The sequence below is a fragment of the Vipera berus genome, assembly GCF_964194415.1.
Source record: "Vipera berus genome assembly, chromosome: Z".
Taxonomy (NCBI): domain Eukaryota; kingdom Metazoa; phylum Chordata; class Lepidosauria; order Squamata; family Viperidae; genus Vipera; species Vipera berus.
In genome coordinates, this window is record NC_138205.1 from 93,296,253 (window position 1) to 93,315,748 (window position 19,496).

Consider the following 19,496-nt stretch of genomic DNA (forward strand, 5'->3'; position numbering starts at 1 on the left):
CAACAGAGAATGAGGTGGCTGGATGTAGTCACTGAAGCAGTAGGCATGAGCTTAAATGGACTCCAGAAGATGGTAGAGGACAGGAAGGCCTGGAGGAACGCTGTCCATAGGGTCGCGACGGGTTGGACACGACTTCGCAGCTAACAACAAGTCAATCCACACTACATTCAAATTGGTCTTCCTTCTCTTGCAGTTTTTCAAAATGATCTTGTCGATTTTTTTTGTTCCTCTGATATTTGGGTGGTTTTCTTTCTGCTGGGGTGTGAAGAGCTTATTTTCAACTAGATGCTGTTGGACTGCATCAGCTACTACACCAGTTAGTAATTAATTTGAAGGTTGTTGATAAGCAGGTAATTGGCCTGTAGTTGCCTGGTGCTGCCCCTTTTGCTGGAACTTTTATTGTCAGGTAAGTTTTACAAGATGTTAACCACTGTTTCATTATCTTAACCACCACCTTGCATATGTTGTTAAACTTGTTGCTTGACAACAAGTGGGTATAGACCAGTCAGATGTTTCAACCAAAAACCATGCAGTTCATCTTCACTTGGTGCTAACCAATTCTTAATTTTTCTTGCTCTTTTCTCTACCATTTCTATTGTTATCACAAGTTATTTCATTATAGCATCTTTTTTATTCTTATCTACCTCCTTTATCCAGTGTCCTTGTTGTATTTCTTTGGTTCTCCCATCTTTGCCTAAAACTGCACTGTTTGTTTCTTATCAGGTACTAACTGATTCTTTGCAATCTCCCCATTGATGGATTGGTAGAAACATTTCTGATTGGGTTGAAATTGGAGGTTCTGCCTATAATATGCAATTCGACCTTTGTATATGCTGATCTTCTCAGCTACAGCTGTTATTTGGTTCTTTATTTCCAGTGCTTCCTTGATCTACCTTTTTTCTAAGTGTTATTTCTTGATTAGGTATTCTTTATTAGGTATTAGTTTATAATAAGATACTACTACTACTACCACTGTTCTTAATTTTTAATTCGATTCACAGTCTGGAGCTGGTAAAAATGTAACAGTTCAAATCCTAACCAAGGACCTAAGAGCTATTAAGGTAGTATCTGAGTATATAGGCAGTTCCAAGTAGGGTATTGGTTTTTTTTGCAAAGTCAGGATAATCAGGTCTAATAAGTTCAAAATTTCATTCTAGGCACCCTTTGGGTATTGCTCCAAGGGTTCCTATTGCTATTGGTACAGTAATTGAATTCTTCTTCCATAATCTATTGTTATTGTTCCTACTCCAATATTCCATTTTAGCAAATCTCTATAGTACTTTATAATATGGCACATTGTTAGTTTTACTGAAAATTTTACTAATCTGTAAAAAAAACCTGTTTAAATGGAACAAGGTTAGGACTGCTAGGGTCATTTCCTTAGAATAATATATTTTATAAATGTTAATTTTATCAGGGAAAGAATACTAATATTAAGGTAAAAGGTAAAGGTTCCCCCGCACATGCGTGCTAGTCGTTTCCGACTCTAGGGGCCGGTGCTCATCTCCGTTTCAAAGCCGAAGAGCCAGCGCTTGTCCGAGGACGTCTCCCTGGTCATGTGGCCGGCATGACTAGACGCCAAAGGCGCACGGAACGCTGTTACCTTCCCACCGTAGCGGTCCCTATTTTTCTACTTGCATTTTTACGTGCTTTCGAACTGCTAGGTGGGCAGAAGCTGGGACGAGTAACAGGCGCTCACTCTGTTACGCGGCACTCGGGATTCGACCCGCCAAACTGCCGACCTTCTGATCGACAAGCTCAGTGTCCTAATCCACTGAGCCACCGCGTCCCTTATACTAATATTAGCCATACCCAAATATAAAACATAACCATAGGAAATAGGGTGTTTTTCTCAATCTTGTATGAATCCAGCCAGTGTACAGTATACTTAGTAGATTCAGATGTTCAACTGTACAGATGGTCTTGGATTATATGTTGTCACTTATTGTTTGACTGTATTTGACAATTCCTGCAAGTTTTTTCATGTGTATACATGGCAGCCAGATACTCACACAAGACTCCATTTTGTGCATGCTCAAAATTATTGCTGACCTACATAACATTCAATTTGCACAAATGTTTTATGTCTACAAGTGTCAAAAGAAAAGAAATAATTAGTACATAAGTACACACTACAATTGTATTAAGCCATTAAAACAAATATCAGTGTATATTTTTTCAATTTATATAGATCAGGGGTGTCAAACTGCCGACCCCAGGAAATCACGCCCACCCCATTGCTGGCAATGGGGAAAAAGCTCCGATATGTTGCGTGACATCACGTGACGTCACGAGTTTGACATGTCTGATATAGTTCTTCATTAAGCCTTACACAACAATGCAGGAAATCTTAAATATGAAAAAGAGTACATCAAAAGCATAAAAATGCACATAAAAGTTCTGTTGCTGTTTTAACTGTTGCTGGGAGTAAGACAATTTTACAATTATTGCAAATAGTTTCAGGCATAATGTTTTAGAGTTTGAAAGCTGAGGTACCAACACAAATATAAAACCTTTGGCATTTGTTATATATGTTTTTTTTTTACAAAAAATATATAAGGCTACAATATTTTAATAGTCATGGAGAAAAGGTATAATTTTTAGCTAAGAATTTATATTTTTCATTTGCAGATCCAATGCCTAAAGACTATGAACAATGGTATGGTTTCACACAGTTTGCATTAGAATTAAATGAATTGGACTCTATCAGTAGACCACAGTTACCACCTACTGATACCCGATTTAGGCCAGATCAAAGGTAATTTTTTTAACAAAAAATACTATAAAAACAAAATGCAGGAAGATGTTATTATAGTCAAGACTTTTTGCTCCATCAAAGAAAAGAGAGTTCATTCTATTGGTTGTTTTGGGGGCAAAAACAAAAATGGTGGAAAAAGCACTGATAATTACCTTCCTCCCAAAAAAACTTAGCAGTTGTTGTTGCTTTAATTTAATTTCGCACTTCTAGAATCATTCCACTGAATTTTCTCACACATAGCCATTTGTGCCCAAGGTATACACAATCCAAAGCAAGACAATAAGAATTACACAACCCTAGCATGTATCAATATTGTTTTGCTCATCTAATATTGCTTTATAACAGGTTCTTAGAAGAAGGAAATATTGAAGGTGCAGAAATACAAAAACAAAGAATTGAGGAGCTGCAGAGAGCACGGAGGAAAGTTCTGGAAGAAAGCAATATAGAACATCATCCTAGATTTTTCAGGTAATTTATAACATGACAGGTTAGTGACGTTGGATTTTTTTATTAACTAACAGATCAATAAAAATTTCTCAGGTAATTCTGCTACACGGTGAGGGCTTCTTTATTGATGTTTTCTGGTTAGAACAGAATATAGAAATCAAATAAAACAAATTACAATTTACAATTACCCTGTAAACCGCCCTGAGTCCTTCGGGAAAGGGCGGTATATAAATGTAATAAAATAAATAAATAAATAAATATTGTTTATCTCATAATAAAATGACAACTTTTCAAACAGAAATGTCAGAAACATAGATAGTTCTTAACTTACAACCAAAACTGAGCCCAAATTTCTGTTGCTAAGCGACATAATTAAGTGATTTTTTACCCATTTTATGACCTTTCTTGCCACAGTTAAGTGAATCTGGTTTCCCCATTGACTTTGCTATCAGAAGGTTGCAAAAGGTGATCACGTGACTCTGAGACATTGCAACCATAAATATGAGTCATTTGCCAAGCATCTGAATTTTGATCATGTGACCATGGTGATGCTGCAACATTCATGTGAAAAACAATCTTAAGTCACTTATTTCAGTGCCATTGTAACTTCAGGCCATCACTAAATGAATTGTTATAAGTCAAGAACTACCTGTAAGGAGTAAATGGAAGAAATTCATGAGTAGAATATTGGAAATAAGTCTTTTCCATTATGTGACAGTTCTAAGAGGTTAAAGTTGAATGAAGTGCAACAAAAATGATGGAAATTTCGGTATCTCCTTTCCAGTAGTTCAGGTATTAAAAACATGTGACCCACCAGATATTGCTGAACTGCAACTGCTAATATCCCACAGCGTTGGGGATGCTTTGAGGGAGGTTCAGCAACATTTAGACACTCCCATTACCTCTGTCTAGTAGACAAGAGAAAAAAAGCACAAGTGTTAGCAACAGAACAAAATTGCTTTCTTTGCTGTTTTACAGGAAATCTGCAGATGACTCTTGGGTAAGCAATGGAACTTACCTGGAACTTAGAAAAAACCCTGGATTTTCCATGCTGGATAATCCCGTGTTGTGGTGAAAAACAATCAAGAGAAGAGGACCTTTAACAATCCTTTTCAGTTTATAAGGAAGAAAATGCTGCATATAATTTTGATCTTATAGACTAATACTTAAGACTTTGGCGTGCATATATATTTACTTCATTCTGTTTCTCTTCTATTACAACATTAATATTTTTTCAAATTTACAAAAATTATTTTCTTTATATATAAATTGATGATTGAATATTATTTTTAAATGGAGACAAAAGAGAGATTAACACTATTTTTTCAAGGGATGATGCAAGTAAGATTTAATGCCTTATAAAGTTACGTGACAAATATTATGAGTCAGCAGCATTTAGCTGCACAAACACAAGTAAATAGCTGACACTGATCCCTCAGCAGGGCGGTACCAAAGCTGTTGTTTATTTATTATGTCTCTTGTTTGAATTTAAACACTGGACTATTTTTCAACAGTTTTGGTACCTTAACATTTTATCTAATTTAAAAAAATATTCAAAGAAATAATAAAAGTATTGGTAAACATGTTGCCTTATAAAAAGGATAAAGAACTTTGGGAAGTTCTCTTATGACTTGGCGAAATATACTGAAAACTGTTGAAGAATTGAAGTTTAGGTAGACTTTAATAGAAGAGATTCCAAGAAAATTGTGTACCAAATTTTTATCATAGGGTGTATATGAATAAGGGACACGGTGGCTCAGTGGGTTAGAACACTGAGCTTGTCGATCAGATAGTCGGCAGTTTGGCGGGTTGAATCCCAAGTGCCGCGTAACAGAGTGGGCGCCTGTTACTCGTCCCAGCTTCTGCCAACCTAGCAGTTTGAAAGCACGTAAAAATGCAAGTAGAAAAATAGGGACCACTACGGTGGGAAGGTAACAGCGTTCCATGCGCCTTTGGCGTCTAGTCATACCAGCCACATGACCACGGAGACATCCTCGGACAAGCGCTGGCTTTTCAGCTTTGAAACGGAGATGAGCACCGGCCCCTAGAGTTGGAAACGACTAGTACGCATGTGCGGGGGAACCTTTACCTTTATATATGAATAATGCTGTATTGGAAGCCGATGCAACTCCTTTGAAAGAAATACTTTAAAAAGCATATGAAGCATCTTTTTAGAGTAATCATGTCTTTTTTTCTTCTCGGCTTATGTGGCTGTTTGAAAAGTTGCTTCAAGCTGCCTTCAAATGTGCAAGGATGCACAGCCATTTTACTTCATATCGAAAGAGCCATATAAGTCTGGAAAAAGGCATGGCTGCTTGAGTTGATTCATCAGTACTTTCTATAGACACACACTCCCTTCTGAAACAGTCTTAAAACTCCACAAACATAGAAAAAATACCATTCAATCTCATTCCTTAATGGCCTCATTATACTATTAGGTATATTCCTGTGACTTTCCAGAGGCTCAGGACATGAAATATATAACTGATCTTTCAAATGATGCTCCTATCTAATCTAGAACATGGATAACAATGACCAAATACTGAGCTAAATACTGACAGAACATTTTAGTTTCACTCTGTAGACTTTCCTCTTTAAAAAGTAATTAAGACAATATAAAAAGCCTTCATTTTAACAATTTGCAAAGCAATCATGTTAAAAAACAAATGTTTTACTAAAACAATATTTTGGTATTTTCTACCTCTTCTAAACAGTTTGTTTAATATCTTATTTTTGTTTTTTGTTTTTTTTTAAATGACCATCTGCCTTAGATAAACATTTGAAAATATATAACCTTCCTTTAAATCTAGCATTGGGTGATTACATGGTTACATGTTTTCCAGTATCTTGGTTTATATTGCTATATGTTCATTAGCAGACTTAGAAATAAGTATCAGTAATAAACAAAAATCAGCATTTTAGAATAAAATTGACAATCTTTTGTTTATTAAATTTTATTATAGTATATATGTTATGTTAAAAATCGCTGTCTGGATCCTGACTTTTTATATAAGCTTCAATATTTTGTAGCCTGCAAACCAAGGAATAATGTTGGCATGCAATGTTGAATACTTTCATTAGCAAAATATTAGTTGCAATTTATAAATCTGGAAGACAAATCCACTGATTTCAAATGAATCTAGCTTTTCCATTGACTTTGCTTGTCAGGTCACAAAAGGTAATCACATGACCCCAGGATACTGCAACCATCATTAGTATGAGCCAGTTGCTAAGCATTTGAATTTTGGTTATGTGACCATGGGGATGCTGCAGTAGTTACTAACTTAACAACTGCAGTGATTCACTTAACAACTGTAGCAAGAAAGGTTGTAAAATGAGGCAAAATCCACTTAACCAGTGTCTTGCTTAGCAACAGAAATTTTGGCTCAATTCTAGCCCTAAGACGAAGACTTCCTGTAGATCAGGATCTGAAAACCAGCTTATTCTCAAAATTCCATGAGTCCTACAATTTAGCAAAGTCACTATATGATACAGCATTACAACAATTTCACCAAATCATTTTCATCATGAAATGGCACAGGATTTACTTCTCTTTCTCCACATTTGCAACACATTTACAGTATTTTAGATTCTAAAAATGGCTGACACAAGAACTATGGGAGGAGTGCAGTGTTACACCTGCTGTAATATTAGAAATTTGGAACCTTGGCATTGCTAGTACACAATCATTTTAGACTGGATTTTAGACTTTTAGAACAAGCATCTCCCTTTCTCCTTCCAATCAATAAAGTATTTGGACCCATTAAGATTCTCTTAAATATCTGTTCAAGAAACTAAGCTAGGAATGTTCTGCCTACACCTACACATACTCTGCCTGCCTACATACATTCATCTTTTTACATTAACTCAAAGTGTTTTAACAATATTTTGACTTTCAGTTGTGTATTTCATATGATCATGATGCTTTTTAAAAAATGATTAAATTTCCCTGCCGCATTCTTTGGGATTAGTACTTCTAAAATATATTAATTATGAATTATTTATGTTTTTTAAAGTTTTGAAAAAACTTTCTCCTGTATTTGGACAAGCTTAATTCATACATTTATAACATATTTTCTTTAATTTACATAATTTCTGTATTCAGCTACAAATTCCACTATTTACTTAATTTTTTTATTAACAGAATGGGGAAATTTATGCTATAGCTAGAGTCAGAAGCAATGCTTTCCTCTTGATTTCCAAACTCAATTTATGAGAAGACAAATTTTCAATGATGTCATATGATAAACAAAATATGAAGGGCACTTTAGGGCATTTTATTTGAATATATCCACTGGCTACAGAAGCCAAGCAGAACCAATCAAGCAGCTTATTTACAATAAACTCTTAATTGTCAGAAATTCTGGTTTCCTCTGATATGCATTTCTCCAGTAAATCACCCATGACAACAATTTAGCTTTATCATAGAGATACAGAACTCCGATTGCACACATTCTACTTCCAATGGAAAGTATTAGATGAGATCCAATTCTACCACAATTTTCGCGGTAGTCATTAAAGAATCACTTGGTTGTTAAAAACCATCAAGCTTCCCAAATAGATTTTTGCCAGAAATCAGCAAAAAATTTAAATCAGAATTACATGACTGTTATAACTTGTTATAAATGTAAGCTGGCTGCCAAGTGCCTAACCCGGGTCAGCAACCTTAAACACTCAAAGAGCCATTTGGACCTGTTTCTCACAGAAAAGAAAACATTGGGAGCCACAAAGCCTTTTTGACATCAAAAATGAAGATAACACTGCCTATATCCTTTTTTACCTTTATGCTATGTATAAAAAAAAACTATGGTGTGTTGCATTTATGAAATCAATGAACTGCTACAAAGAAAACAAATTTTTATGCCGGAGAAAGGGGGGGAAAAACCTTTCTCCTTCATCCCAACAGGCGAAAACAATTTTAGTAGCTTATCTACCATCTTTAAATACAGCATAATTATCCCCATACCTCATCTCTTAATTTAAAAAAAAATCAAAATATTTCATTAAATGTTCTTTACAAAAGTCCAGTAAGGACAACATATATTCATATTTTCTCTCTCTCCCTTTCCCTCTCTCTCCCCTCTCCCTCTCTCCAATCTTCTGCTCAGCTGACCTCACGCTGTTCTCTGACAAGCTGACACACATTCTTATTGGGCTGGCTCTCTTCTGCCCTTGGTCTGCCAGTCCTCTTCCCCCAGTAAGTAAGTAAAAGTGTGTGTGTGAGAGAGAGGGAGAGAGAGAGCTGCTGCTTTCTGCTACTTCCTGCGGAGATGCAGCAAGGGCAGGGAGCCCGCCAAATAAACTTGTCAGCTTGTCAGAGAACAGCGTGAGGCCAGCTGGCCAGGTGAGCACAAGATTGGAGAGAGAGAAGGGAAGCGCAAGTGCCTCTCTCTCTGCAAATGGCGGAGGAGGACTGGGAGCCACAGAAGGCTAAAAGAGCCACATGCGGCTCCAGAGCCACGGGTTGCCGGCCCATGGTCTAAACAGCAATCATCTGACCTCAGAGGAGATATGATAGTCATAAGTGTGAATATAGGTCATAGTTTTTTCCAAAGTTGTCATACTTTGGAACCATCTTTAAATGAACAGACATAAGTGAAGGACTTACCTATAAGGTTCATTCGCATTGGTGATCTTTTAAAGTAATACTATTTATATTAGCAAGAAGAACCTAACTAATATAAATAATGGTTAAAAATATATTATCACCACAATACCCTATTAGTTCTTCAGGTTTTGCAAGATGAATATTTAAAACATTGTGGTGCAATACAATATACATAGCTTCTAAACCACCACCCCCCCACACACACACACATGCACATGTGGATCAGGGACATAGGTTGCCTGTCCATGTTGCAATTATAAGCAGCTGCTTTGTTTTTGAATATGCAACAGTTTATCTAAAATTAAATGCATGAAAATATATCTCCATATAATATCCATATTAGCAATACAAATTTTAAAAAGTAAAGATTAGTTTTAAAATTAGTTCAGAAATCTTGGACATTTGAGATATAATATGCATTTTGGTACAATAATTGAAAATTCAAAGACATTAATGGCAGAGCATTTCATATTACTGGGATCACCATGAAAAAGAAAATATTAAAAGGCATTTCTAGACTTTCTTAATTAGGCCAGGAATCTGCAAGCAGCACTCAGGCTCATTTGGGAGAATAAAATTATCTATACTTGGAGGCAACTAATTGACATATTTAAATTTACAAAACTGCAAATTTGAAAAAGTAATTCACTTGAAATTTAGAAATAGTTCAATGTTCCATTAATTCATCAATTTCCAATATTTTAGCTATTGTAGCATTTATTAGATGTACTTTATACGCACTCATGTACCAATGATTCCTACATTTGATGCTGTTGCCCGTTGTGATTTGTTTGTAGTGGTTATTCCCACTTTTAATAACTGTTCCAGACATTATCTAAATGCTATTAAATAATTGTTGAAACAGAGGCTGGATTAAATACACAAAACAGCACAACTTTGCAAAACAAAATAAGACTGCATGGTGGTAACGCAGGCTTGATCCTATACTCAGATCATGCCAAATAGCATGTCCAGATCTAAATATGTCATTCCTTTTTATGCGTGTCCTTTTAGCCAATACTTTTTGAAATCTAGAACACACAGGGACATTCCTATATTTGCTGCTGAGGGTACCCACTCCTGACTCTTATGTCACTACCAACAACCTGGTGCTTGCATGCAACAAGCAGAGAAAAAAATGAGTTCCTTTGCAGTCATTGGAAAATAGCATTTCCTCCAACTGTACATTCACATTGACAGTAAATGCAGTTTCTTATGCATTCTCTATCCTAAACTTTGCTTTTTCATTACAGAGGATGACTGCATGCTACCTATCTTCCTGTTCATTGTTTAGCCAGCATTAATTCCATTTCTGAAAACATTTATTAAAAAAAAGGTGGAGCAAAAGCAGACTAAATATACAATTCCTTAGGAATGATTTGAAGCTTGCACAAGTGTGATGTGACAAGGTGCAGTTTTTCTCAAACAATTGCAGTCCCCCAAACTTATGTAACAAAACACAACTTTGAATCTTAACTTCAAGACCAGTCCTGCAAATAATACATAATAACATACAGTATTGGCAGATACTTGTTTCATTTTACTATTTTTTGTTCTACGCATGCAGGTGTGCAATTCCTTTTTCCAAAATTTTATCAATCTTGCTAAGTTGTTTCAAGGCTATTTCAGATTAAGGAATTTGCTTTCTGAAAATAAACCTCAATGAAGTAGAATATATTTTGAACTAAATGTGCTTTGGAATGCATAAGTAGCAACAAAGATGTTTCCTTTCAAAGTTAACAGTAGTGCTCCACTATAAAATCAATAATGTTTTCTAAGTATACTAAGGTGGTACAATTTTCGAATCTGAGCACTTGCATTATTTTATGGATAGAATGATTTAAAATTAATTATTTAAAATGGTTTTCACTTTAAATTCCCTTTTGACTGCAGTGAGAATATTGTATTTCTTTTAAAATGGAATTATTTGGATTGAATAATTCTAACACTCATCAAACTCATTGGGCTGTATCTTGATTTTATTCAGTTGAACAAGTCTCACTCTAATCTGGAAATCAGGTTAGTCATAACTAAATTCTATTGGTTTCACTAAATCAACAGTGTAATTTTGAATTAATCTTGATAGGATCTCTCAAACTGCACATAAGGGTATTCCGAACAATCTGTGTTTTGCATACAAAATAAAAATATTCATATGTGGAATTGATGGAATTTTAATAAATTGAATATGTAAAAGGCCCTTACATTTTATTTACCTAAATATTTAATATTGTAGAAAGTTAACTTAATATAGTATAAGTAAACAAAATGAGGTGTTCCAACCTGGGTAATATATGGTGTTTCCCCAAAAATAAGACCCAGTCTTTTTTTTTTTGCCTCCAAAAGAGGCATCAGGTCTTTAGGAGGTTGTCTTTTCCATTCACCTTGGAGCGGCGGCACCGACAGTTCTTTTCAGCCAGCCCACACCTGCGGCCAAAGGAGCAGCTTCATTCTGCAGCAGAGAATGGTGCTCCGGCCTGCATTTCACAGTCAGAGGCCTTTCCGGAAGGCCTCTTGACTGCAAAATGCAGGCCAGAGCTCCATTCTCAGCTGCGGAATGAAGCTACTTCTTTGGTTGCAGAAGTGGGCCAGTGAGGCAAGTATTGATCCATGAGAGGCCTGGCTGCAATGGTAAACTCCACCTCCCAGCCCTGCTTGATTTTAGGTGTGTGCCTTACCCCAAAACTAGGCCTTATTTTTGAGGTAGGGCTTATATTAGGCCCACCCCAAAAAATCAAGCAAGGGTCTATTTTTGGGATAGGTCTTACCTTCAGGAAAAAACAATTGTAATGGCATTCTTGTACTTGGAATTTTTTTTGACATCTATAAGTTTCAAAAGAGCAGCTAGGCATGTGTGAAGAAGATATGGGTTATAAAATCTAATCCATTTTAAGACTAAATCAAGGAGAAAGAATGTAAATTAACTTTGCATTTTTCAGTAAACCACAATATTAGTTTCTTAAAAATTATTTTCATTCAAAGTTTTCAAAGAGCAATAAATCTATTGTTCTTCTGATATATAATTACATTAATACTTATGTCGATTTCTGTTTTTAGATGTGTCAGTCTTGTTGTTAGTGTGAAATATTATAAAAAGCCTGTACCTCTTTAATTCTTATATATTCATGCATGCTGGATCCATTCTATTCCAATATTAATTGTTCAAATTAATCTCATGCTATTTTGATTTTATATTGGAAAGATATTAACAACTCTGCTGATGGATTATCTTGCAATTAAAAATAATCTCTTATTAATTGCTGCACCATGTAATTTTTTTAAGTTGCAATTGTCTTTCAGGTTTTCTTATACAATCAAAGAAATCTTGATTGACAATAGATTTTATCTCTGTAACCATGTTGATTATTAATAAATGTTTAACATCTCAAGTATTCTGTTGCATTTGATTTTGTTTAAAACCATTCTTGGAAGTACGCTTTCAAGAGTAAATGACAGTTGGAGGCCTGATACAATGCGCACATATCATTGTGTTGCCAACAAAAAAATACTTTAAAGTTTGTATAACATTTGCCCACTCTACAAATTGGAATAAAACAAATGAAAGAAATACCATGTTACGATTTGAACATTGACAGATTTCATATAGTGTAGGAATGTGCAGAGCTTTGTAAGCTTACTGGTAAGCATAATAAAGTTGGAACACAGTCCCAAGTGAAAACTGAAATAGAGTTATCTTGTGCATATTGATAAGGCGATAGCACCATAAAACTAATAAACTAATTTCTTAGAAACAGAATGTCTGTGTTGCTGAAACACTTCTCCAGTCCTAAAAGCCTACAATGTTATGTTTGATTTTTGTATTACTACTGTTTTGTGAAACACCTGTGGCTGTTGGATAATTATTTTGAATTTTTTTTTAAATTCCATTTATATCCCGCCCTTCTCCGAAGACTCAGGGCGGCTTACAAGCTTAGCAGAATTTTGCTTTATAGTTCAGGGCTTTTCAACCTTTTCACCCATTCTACCACTTTTAGGATATGGCAACATCCGAGTACCACCAGTCGCCTAGCAAGGTGTAAAAAACTTGACCAAAAAAAAGGAAAAAAGTGATGAAGTACAAGTAGTCCCTGAATTACAGCAGTTCGCTTAGTGACTGTTCGAAGCCCCCCAAGCCACAGCCAAGCAAGACACTTGCCTGCCTGCCCGGTGGTGCTCTTCCTCCTGTCCGAGGTTTCATAGTTGTGAGCATTTCTGTTGAGGATTGGCAGTGGGGGTGGGGTGGGGGTGTTTGGTTTTTAATTCCCCCCCCCGCTGGGTGGTTGCAGCAGGCTTTGGTCACTTCACATGACCCTGGGACACTGACTGTCATAAATATGAATCAGTTGCTAAGCATCTGAATGTAAATCATAAGACCCTGGAGATGCTGCAACATTCCAGCTGATAGGCGCTTCTTCTGGGCTCAGCAGAAGCATCAGGATCAGCGCCGAGCTCCAGCTGGAGCCTGGCGCTTCCACTGAACCCTAACAGCCCCGAAGAAGTGCTGATTCTGGCACTTCCACTGAGCCCTGACAGCCCTGCAGCTCCAGCCATCTCTTGCTCAGGCTTGTGCAGTGCTGCCACCAGTTCAGCTCATTCCCCTCCCCTAATTTTCTAGGATGGTCGTGTACCACCTGCCAGGTGACAATGTACCACAGGTGGTACCCGTACCACTGGTTGAAAAGCCCTGTTATAGTTTACTTCATGGTCTTAAAAAGTGGGCAAGTGTAGTCTGCAAGTAATTAAGTAAACATATACTAACAAAACTGGCACATATCAGCTTGAATAAATGATGGATATCAGCGTGGACTAGATAATCTACACAGTTGTTTATGAATACAAATTTGTGCCTTATGTTTTATTAGTACATTTTTATGTGGTTACATGAAACATATAGGCTTATATTTCAGGATTAACACATACTGGTGACTTCTTTGATTAGGGAAAAGATGTCTTTATTTCATTGGTACTAGAAAATCCTTATGGACTTTTGCATAAAAAAGAACTTATGACCTATGCTTTTGATGATTAGAAGAATATATATTTATTTATTTAATTTAATTTTTATACCGCCCTTCTCCCGAAGGACTCAGGGCGGTGTACAGGGCAATACAATAAAATACAATATACAAAAATTAAAAAAATATTAAATACAATAGCCCAATTTAATAAATTACAAAATGTTAAAATACCCCTAAACCTATCAGACCAGGCCGGTTTGTTCAAATAAATATGTTTTTAGGTCACGTCGGAAGGAGCGAAGGTCGGGAGCCGTCCGGAGCTCCACCGGTAAACGGTTCCACAGGTCTGGCGCGCCCACAGAGAATGCCCTCCCCCTGGGGGCCGCCAGTCGACACTCTTTCACCGACGGCACCCTAAAGAGGCCCTCTCTGTGGGAGCGCACTGGACGAAGGGAAGTTGATGCCAGCAGCAGATGTTCCCATAAGTAACCCGGACCCATGCCATTTAGGGCTTTATAGGTCATAACCAGCACCTTGAATCTTACTCGGAGGACAACTGGAAGCCAATGCAGCTCACGGAGTAGAGGTGTTACATGGGAGTATCGGGAAACTCCCACCACCACTCACGCGGCTGCATTCTGCACCAGCTGGAGCCTCCGAGTAGTCCTCAAGGGCAGCCCCATGTAGAGAGCATTGCAGTAGTCCAAACGGGAGGTCACGAGTGCATGAGTGACTGTGCGCAAGGCATCCCGGTCTAGATAGGGCCGCAACTGATGCACCAGGCGAACCTGAGCGAAGGCCCCCCTAGTCACAGAAAGAAAGAAGAGAATCATTATTCTAGATAAGTGTTTAAAGAATAATTATAGCTTCTGTGAAGAATTTTGGAATCCACCTCTATATTTCTTGTATCTTGCTATTTTTCCCCATTGTCTTCTATTTTCTGTTTTTCATAAATGTTTAGATGAGGGGATAGGAGAACTCATCAGATTTGTAGATGACATCAAGCTGGGAGGCATAGCCAATACTTTGGAAGACAGGCTCAAGATCCAGAAGAATCTTGTGATTCTTGACAGATTTGAACACTGGGCCCTAATCTACAAAATCCAATTCAATGGTGAGAAAAATAACATTTTACACTTAGGCGAGAAAAACCAAATGCACAGGTAGCACCTGACTCAACAGCAATAATTGTGGCAGGGATCTAGAAGTCCTAATACACAAACAATTAAGTATGAGCCAGCAGTCAACAGACGGATAATATTAAAATCACATGAAGTGTGAGTACTGCTTTATGCTACACTGGTAAGATGGCACTTGGACTACTGTGTCCAGTCACAATACAAAAAAGGTATTGAGACTCTAGAACATGGGTGTCAAACTCGCCATGTCCCATTCCGCAACGTATCGCGACTTTTTGTATTGCCAGCAATGGGGTGGGCGTGGCTTTGGTATGATTAAATCGGCCTGCGGGCTGGCAGTTTGACACCCCTGCTCTAGAGAGAGTGCAGAAATGAGCAACAAAGATGGTTAGAGAATTGGAGGCTAAAATATACAATGAACGGTTATAGGAATTGGTATGTCTGACTCTAGCCCAACTAAGAGAAGTAGAGATTACATGAAAGCAATATTACAATGTTTGAGAGACTGTCACAGAGACGAGAAGATCAACCTATTCTCCATAGCATCTGAGAGTAGAACAGAAGTAACGGATGGAAACATATCAAGGAGATCCAACCTGTAACTAAGGAGAAATTTCCTGACAGTCAGAACATTTAATCAGTGGAACAGCTTGCCTCCAGAAGCTGTGGGTGCTCCATCACTGGAAGTTTTTAAGAAGGCACTGGACAGCCATTTGTCCACAACTGTGTAGGTTTTCCTGCTTAAGCAGAGGTTTGATCTAGACCTCCAAGGTCCTTTGAAATTGTTATTCTGTTATTCAATCTACTTTGCTGTGACTTGTCTACTCTATGGCTTCCTGGTTTATAGGTTTTTATTTTATTTATTTATTTATTATTTTAATTCCATTTATATCCTGCCCTTCTCCGAAGACTCAGGGCGGCTTACAAGCTTAGCAGTAGCCTTCATTCTATGTATATGCCTGCTTATTAGGGCTTTCACACACACCCCAAGCGGCATTATTACAAAGTCAGCTTAATTGCCCCCAACAATCTGGGTCCTCATTTTTCACGAGGACTGGGAGATATTTGTATTCTGGAATTTCATAGTCCTAAGCACAAGACACAATTTAATGTGACAGATACAATCAAAGGCCTTTCTATAATCAATGAAACACAAAGTGATTTCTATTTGGTACTTTTTTGGGTTTTTCAAATATTTATGGTGCATTAGCAATAACTTATTTATCTTGTTTTTTCAACGTTTCCTAAAACTAGCTTGAACCTCTGCTATCTTCCTAACTTTCATCTATGTCAGTTAAACATTATTTTGCTAGCACTTGAAATTAAGGATACTACGTGGTGGTTTACACACTCTGTTTCTTTATCTGATATTGTTGATATGTTGACAGACTTCTCATCTGTTGATTGGCTAGAACTGTTAGGTTCTTCTGCTGCTTGCCACATTTTTATAAATATTCTGGTTAACTTCCAATTTGGTAATAGTATTGATCACCTTGATCTATTAGTACTACAGGTTCTTATAATTGAGGAATATCTTTGATGGCAGTGTTTCTTAAAGCATAGTCCTAAAATCCTGGGGTCCACAAACACCCTTTCAGGGATCCACAAAATCAAATTATTTCACAGCCTACATTGAAACATAACATATTAAAATCCTATCAAACAATTTTGAGAAGTATAGAGGTACTGAATGCATCATCATTCAGTAAATAATCAGACTAGTCCTTCCATTTTTTTCTTTAATCAGTTGCTATCAGCCCATTGATGTTTTAATAGACCAGTTTAAGGTTGGAACCATCTTCTGAGTTTCAAGATTTCTGGGAAAACTCTTTTGTTTCCCTTTTTTGGTTTCCATTTTCAATGTGTTAGCAGATGTTGTAATACTGCTTCTTGTTTCTTCTAATATTTCTTTGAAATTCTTTGCTAAGTTCTATTGTGAAATCTTCGTATTTCTTGGATTTTGTTTCTATTCTTTGAATTTTTTAACCACTTGTTCTGGCATCCAGTTTGCTTTCTTCTGTATTTTTGTCATTTAAATTAATAAAGAAAAAACAAGTATAACATCAAACAAATAGAGATACAGCAAAGAGTTCATATGAACTATGTAATTCAAGGAATTGAAAAATGTAAGTCTAAGTTGCAGAACTGGAAGGACCCAGGAATTTACATGCATGCATACAACCATGCCCTCCTTCCCTTGACTCCCTGCATTCATACGCATCAGCACTGTCCTTTCCCAGGCCTCTCTGAACTTCCTTATACCCAAAGTCACAGCAGCCTTTCCCCTACTCTCACGTATCCTGCATGGATCTTCCAAGACTTCTCCCTTCCTGCTTTACGGCTTTATAACCAATTTGAATCACTTTGTGCCGTTCTAAACTTATTCCAGAGATGCACATTATACTCTGAAAATGTCACAGCCCATCATATATTGCTTTAATAAAATTTCTTAATAGATATTTTGAATCATCCCCAATCAATCATTCTAAGTAGGGAGGAAAAGGAACTAAATTCTGACTAGCATTGGTTAGCCATTTTCTTCGTGATCTGAATCTCCCCTACTCACTAGAAAGAACTATTTTATCTAAGCAGTTGGGCTGTAAAAATATAAATGACCTCTGGATGACAGCAAACATATAGAAAACTCTACTTACTGATCATATCTATTGGTCTTCTAGATTTGTCCAGCAAAGATCCAGTTTATTTTAGCTTTCAGATGAAATGTATCAGTGATGAAGAGAGATCAACTGTTTTATCTGTAACCTCAGAAAAGTCATTTTAAAATACTGACAGAAATCTTAAACAATACACAGAAAAAGGAAAGAACCACTAGGCAATAAGTTTTCAGTAAATAATAAAATTCTCCAGTACTCTCAAATAATAAGAAATATTTTCATTTTTATGCAGTATAATAAATACATGATCTGCACTCCTATATAAATATCATCCTCTTATTAACCAGCTTGAAATCCCTAAGCCAAAAGCATCGTCCAAAGTCACTCAAAGCTGAACCTTGATGATGGTTATCTTATATCTGAAATTTACCCATTGCTCTAAAACAGATTTTACTTTTAAACAGATGTTTTATTAATTGCATTGTATATTATTTTTAATCCTAGAAAATCAATGGGAATTTTCTTAGTTATGCCTCCTCAACCTATGACCATAATTGAATTCAAAAATTTTATTGCTAAGTAAAACACTTAGTGAGTATTGCTCCATTTTACAACCTTTTTGCCACAGTTGTTAAGTAAATCACTGCAGTTGTTAGTAACATGGTTGTTAAGTGAATCTGGCTTTCCCATTGACTTTGCTTGTCAGATCAAAAAAGGTGATCACATGATCCTGAGATACAACTATCATAAATACATGCAGTTGCCAAGCATCCAAATTTTGATCATATGACCATGGGGTAATGTGGTAAGTGTGAAAGTCATGTTACTTTTTTCAGTGCCATTGTTACTTCAAGTGGTCACTAAATAAACGGTTGTAAGTAAAGGATTAACTATATTCAGGTGCTGCATGTCACACAGCATAGAACAGAATAAAAACTGAAGATGCATTGTAAAAAAGCTGTTGGCGTTTTCTTTTTTAAAATGGACATTTAAAAAGAACTATAGATTACATATCAATATTGCACTAATTCTTTTACTGGATTTTTCAATATTATTCTGATTTATTAATCAGAAGTTGGCTATTTCAGATGGATGGTTAACCTGCTTTCTATAAACATTCAGAGACCCAGTTTGCAGAATTACTTTATTTTACAAATTTTATAAATGGAAGGTGCAGGAGGAATTTAAGATTGATTATTGCTGATTCTATTTGATATATTACAATTTTCAAAAGTTAATTTTGGATCATTACATTCACTGTATCGTTAGTATTATTTGAAAAGATTAACAGTGTGTATGTATTCAAAATATGTGAAGAGTGGAATGTAGTTCTTATGAAGGTGGTGAAAGCAACAACAGACTGCAGTGATAATATGGTAGAAAGTTATTGGTGTCTATTGTTAGCCATTTTCTCCTTTTCTTAGTCTTCCAATATTTTGCATAATCTTAACCCTCCAAAAAGAATAGCACAATTAATGTTTGTAGGTATGACTATACACTTAGTTACTTTTGTGGGTGTTATAATTCCACTACGGCCGTCTGCTTAATTGAGTTTAAGATCTGCAACTGAAAATACTCCTATATTGCTGTGATGAATCAGTAACTCCCATAAGCCTCCTTGAAAAACCAGATGGAAATAAAGGCAGGTATTATAAATATACGAGGTTCTAATAAACACATTAAGAAAGTTACTGATGCTAAAAATATAACGCACAACTTAAGCCCGTTTTTAACATATTGTGCATGTTCACCAGTAATTTCTATGGAGAGATTTGGAGTTTGCTAACAAAAAAACTGCTCAGAGCGATTTACGGCCCCATAAAGCAGTCAAAGGTATTCATTTCCTCGACTCCATCTTCTTCCTTTGGCTGTAAATCCGCTGCGTTGATTTATTTCAGACAAAAACAGAACTTATTTCTGAAGCATCAGCAGCGGAAAAAACAGTAAACGCCTCCATGAAAGCTCACTAGT

The 19,496-nt window shown here is 36.4% G+C and overlaps 1 protein-coding gene across 7 annotated transcripts in view; it reads left to right on the top strand.

Annotated features, from left to right (window-relative positions):
- OSBPL3 (oxysterol binding protein like 3) overlaps window positions 1-12,183 on the top strand; it is a 116,276-nt gene extending 104,093 nt beyond the window's left edge. For 6 of the 7 annotated variants that reach the window (XM_081344854.1, XM_081344858.1, XM_081344856.1 and 3 more), the window contains 3 exons: window positions 2,632-2,758; window positions 3,104-3,226; window positions 4,184-12,183. In XM_081344854.1, coding sequence (XP_081200980.1) covers window positions 2,632-2,758; window positions 3,104-3,226; window positions 4,184-4,280 — 347 coding nt within the window. In that variant the 3' untranslated portion in view covers window positions 4,281-12,183. The remainder of the gene's footprint in view (window positions 1-2,631; window positions 2,759-3,103; window positions 3,227-4,183) is intronic. The other variant, XM_081344857.1, reaches the window with a different exon arrangement.
- The last annotated feature ends 7,313 nt before the right edge of the window (window positions 12,184-19,496 follow it).